General features: G+C 38.6%; 1 protein-coding gene across 1 annotated transcript; it reads left to right on the plus strand.

Moving 5' to 3' along the window:
• Positions 114-3,177, plus strand: LOC107606224 (F-box/LRR-repeat protein 13-like). Its single transcript, XM_016308242.2, has 3 exons — positions 114-1,235; positions 1,320-1,549; positions 2,649-3,177. Exons 1-3 carry the CDS (start codon positions 267-269, stop codon positions 2,650-2,652), a joined length of 1,203 nt encoding a protein of 400 aa, XP_016163728.1. The 5' UTR covers positions 114-266; the 3' UTR covers positions 2,653-3,177.

Raw genomic sequence — 3,718 nt, forward strand, 5'->3', positions numbered from 1 at the left:
AATATTTTTGAAAGAAATAGTAATTTTTTTAATAAATATAAAATGAAATAGGAAAAAAAATATTTGTCCATAAAACCCCTTATTACCTAGCAACTTTTCATTTCCGTACATGTTCCCTCCAATCTTTTCAGCGCACAAAAGCGCCTAACTCAATCATAAATAGCCATGGCACTTTATCATAAAAAAAATAATAATAGCCAGACATAGCAGTATAGCAGTCCCCCACTCCCGTCCCCGATCTCCCTGCACCTGAGAAACCGACACCAATGTCTTCTTCAGGATACGACACGCCGTTTTCGCACAAAAGCAAAAGGCCAAGGCACATCGAAACGCAATCCCAAAGTAAAAACGACAACGAAGAAGACAGGCTAAGCGACTTACCCGATTGCGTCCTCCTCCACGTACTCTCCTTCGTGAACGCCAAACACGCCGTCCAAACCTGCGTCCTCTCCCGCCGCTGGAGGAATCTCTGGAAGCTTCTCCCAACCCTCACTCTTCACTCTTCCCACTTCTGGACCTTCAAAACCTTCACCAAATTTGTCTCCAACCTTCTCACCCGCCGCGACGCCTCCTCCGCCGTCCTTAACCTCGATTTTGAGCGCCATGGTTGCATCGAGCCTCACGTCCTCAAAAGAATCGTCAATTATGCGATCTCGCACAAGGTTCGCAACTTAGGTATCTCGGTGAAATGCGATATCGCTCACATTCCTCAGGCGATTTTCTCGTGCAAGACGTTGACGTCTTTGAAGCTCTCTGTTTGCCCTAGGGGTTATATCTACGGAAGTACGTTGTTCCCGAAATCGTTGAACTTAACGGCGTTGACGAGCCTGCATCTTCAGCATTTCACGTTCTGCGCTAACGGCGGTGGCGCCAGTGACAGGGCGGAACCGTTCTCGGCGTGTGAGAGATTGAGCGATTTGGTTATTGATCACTGTACCGTTAGAGATGCGAAGGTACTCTACATTTCGAACAGCACGCTCGTGAATCTCACATTGCGTTCGGATCACTCGAAGGAATTTTACAAGATCGTGCTTTCGACGCCGAAGCTCAGGAGTTTTCGTTTTTCCGGTATTCCGTACCAGCAAATCTGTGGAAGCCATGTTCCTTCGCTTGAAGATGTGGATATTGATGCGGAGATTTGGTCGAATTCGTTGGAGTCTCCTTTGATTCTGTTTAGCTGGTTGTTGGAGCTTGCTAATGTGAAATCGCTGACGGTTTCTGCAAGTACTCTTCAGGTTAGTCTAGTTTTTGAAGGGTTTTTTATGCTGAGTTTGCGTTGAATAGTGTTTGATTTTGGCCTTGTTATTGTGATTGTTTAGGTTCTTTTCTTGATTCCTAATTTATTGAAGATTAAACTACCCTGCCTTGGTAAGTTGAAGTCTTTGAAAGTGAAAATGAAACCGCTATCACCTATATTTGCCATGACACTGAAAGCTGGCAAGTCAAAGAAAGAAGTGATGAAGTTATCGTTGCCACTACCGGATGGGATAGTGAACTTCTTGCTTCAAAACTCGCCGTCAGCGGAAGTTGCCATTGTGAATTGCAAAAGGTGAGTTGTGCATTCAACACTTTAAGGAGGGATACTTATAATGGGTTTGGTTTTTGCTTCTTTTTCCTCTTTTTCTGTCTCCTTTGGTTGGTCTTGTTGCAGCAAATTATCCTTTGCCAAAATTTAAGCTCCTCTGGTAGTGGAACAAAATTTCAATTTAAGGACTTGTCACTATGATGAATGAATCTTCCTGAAATCAGTGAAGTGTACACCATGTAATGTTTGCTACCACCTAAACATGACTGTATCGAATCTCAGCTTTAGTAGTGCTGGGAAATGTCATTGCTTTTATCCTATATATTGATTTACTAAAATAGAAAGTGCTTGGTAGTGGTGGTAGGGAACTATCTTAACTTTGAGGGCAATGAAAGTCAACGAGAAGGTAGAATGGGAAAATGTAGGAAAGAAAGAAAGTAATTTTCAGAAGTCGACAAAATGTAGTAACAGGAATCTCTATTTATAATAGAATTGATGCATAAATGAAGAATATGTATGTCTGATTGGGTGCATCTTGAATCAGAGCAAATACTAATAAGTGACATCCATTTTGAAGTGCAATACTCTTTCTAGTTGATTCTGTGCTTTGCATAATTGATAACTTACCCTTGAATATTGGAGAGAAATTGAAGCCAAAGTTTTTGAGTGACATACATTTGTTCAGATGTTGGGAATTGCAAGCATTGTGCATTGCTTCGTGCTTGCATAATAGGCACTCTAATGTTGAATTACTTGAGGTTCCTTAGGTTAGATTGCATCAAATGGTAGTTTGGGATGGGAAGCTATTTGGAAGACATTGATTATATTCAGGGAAATGCTTAGCCATTCAAACATGTAGTGTACTCAGATGATAAACGAGTGGACTAGAACTTGAGACTCTTGCAAACTGAGTGATACGTATATTCTCTTCGAATTTACAATTGCAGCCCATTTAAAAGTATTTACACACCAGAATTTCACATGGAAATGTAATCATGTGTGCGACACAAATGGTTTTCATTATTTTCAATATATATGCATATATGTCATGGATTGTTTATAGTATTTGATTTATTTATAATCCTGTTAAGGTCTCTTGGATTGTTTGATTCTGTTGTGACAGTTGATGCTGGTTTTTACTGTCTGGGCCTTGCAATCGGTGAGTTAATCCATCGGAAATATATGGTCAGCATTCTTCAACCGATCTAGCGCCTGCTTCTATTGGGATAATGGTTGATACTTCTGATGAAGAGTGCGTAGATGGGGTTATGCCTTCCCCTCGATTCTGTTGTTAACCTTTATCTTGGATTCCAGGACAAATTTATAACCTAAGATTTTCCCACAAGGTGCAAAAAAGAGGGAAAAAAATAAATCAGTTTCGCTTACTCTAGTGAAACATCTGCACTGGCATTTAACAAAGCATCAGTTCAGTCACTTAACCATGTCATTCTGGAGGATACAATATTCAATTTTAATCTGAATTGTATCCCCATTCGGCCATTCTTATGTACAAATCCTTCAACTTTCCATTTGTATATGGGCATCTATTTTTGGGATCCCTCTTGAGTCAGTTATGACTTATGAGTGTATTTTCTAAGACGTGTGATCCTGGTAGTAGTCCAAGTTATTGAATGATTTTTTTTTTTTGGGGTTCTATTTTAATTGGATAAGTTTGTTTGTGTGCAAAAGAGATAGCATTCCGATTATTCTACTTTCTAAAGTAATGCAACCCAAAACGTTTGAAATATAAGGTCGGTAGGATTTCAAAGTGAAGCATGTTGGTAAATTTGGTATTGGTATTGTGTGAAAGTAAAAAATTTAACCATTATCTGATATAGGATTTGGGTCCTAAGTATTGTCGTTTCTGGAAGAGAAAGTTGTAGATTACCGTGATTGGTAGTATCATAAGAATGTGAAATGATAGATATGAATTCGTTTTCTTTCTCATCTGTTTGCTGACTTTTATAGGAATAGGATCATTCGCACTGCATGATAATCAGTATAAAATGACGTATTCACCAAATATCGGGGTGAGCCAATCTCACAATGGACGTGAAGAATTGTCTGATGATGGTGAATAAATAAATAAACAATTATGTTAGGTGTATATTAAAATTAATTATTAAAATTAGTTATTAATATAAATTATATATTAGAATATAAAATATAAAATAAAAATAAATTAAAAATATA

Source organism: Arachis ipaensis, chromosome B07 (genome assembly GCF_000816755.2).
Source record: "Arachis ipaensis cultivar K30076 chromosome B07, Araip1.1, whole genome shotgun sequence".
Classification (NCBI taxonomy): domain Eukaryota; kingdom Viridiplantae; phylum Streptophyta; class Magnoliopsida; order Fabales; family Fabaceae; genus Arachis; species Arachis ipaensis.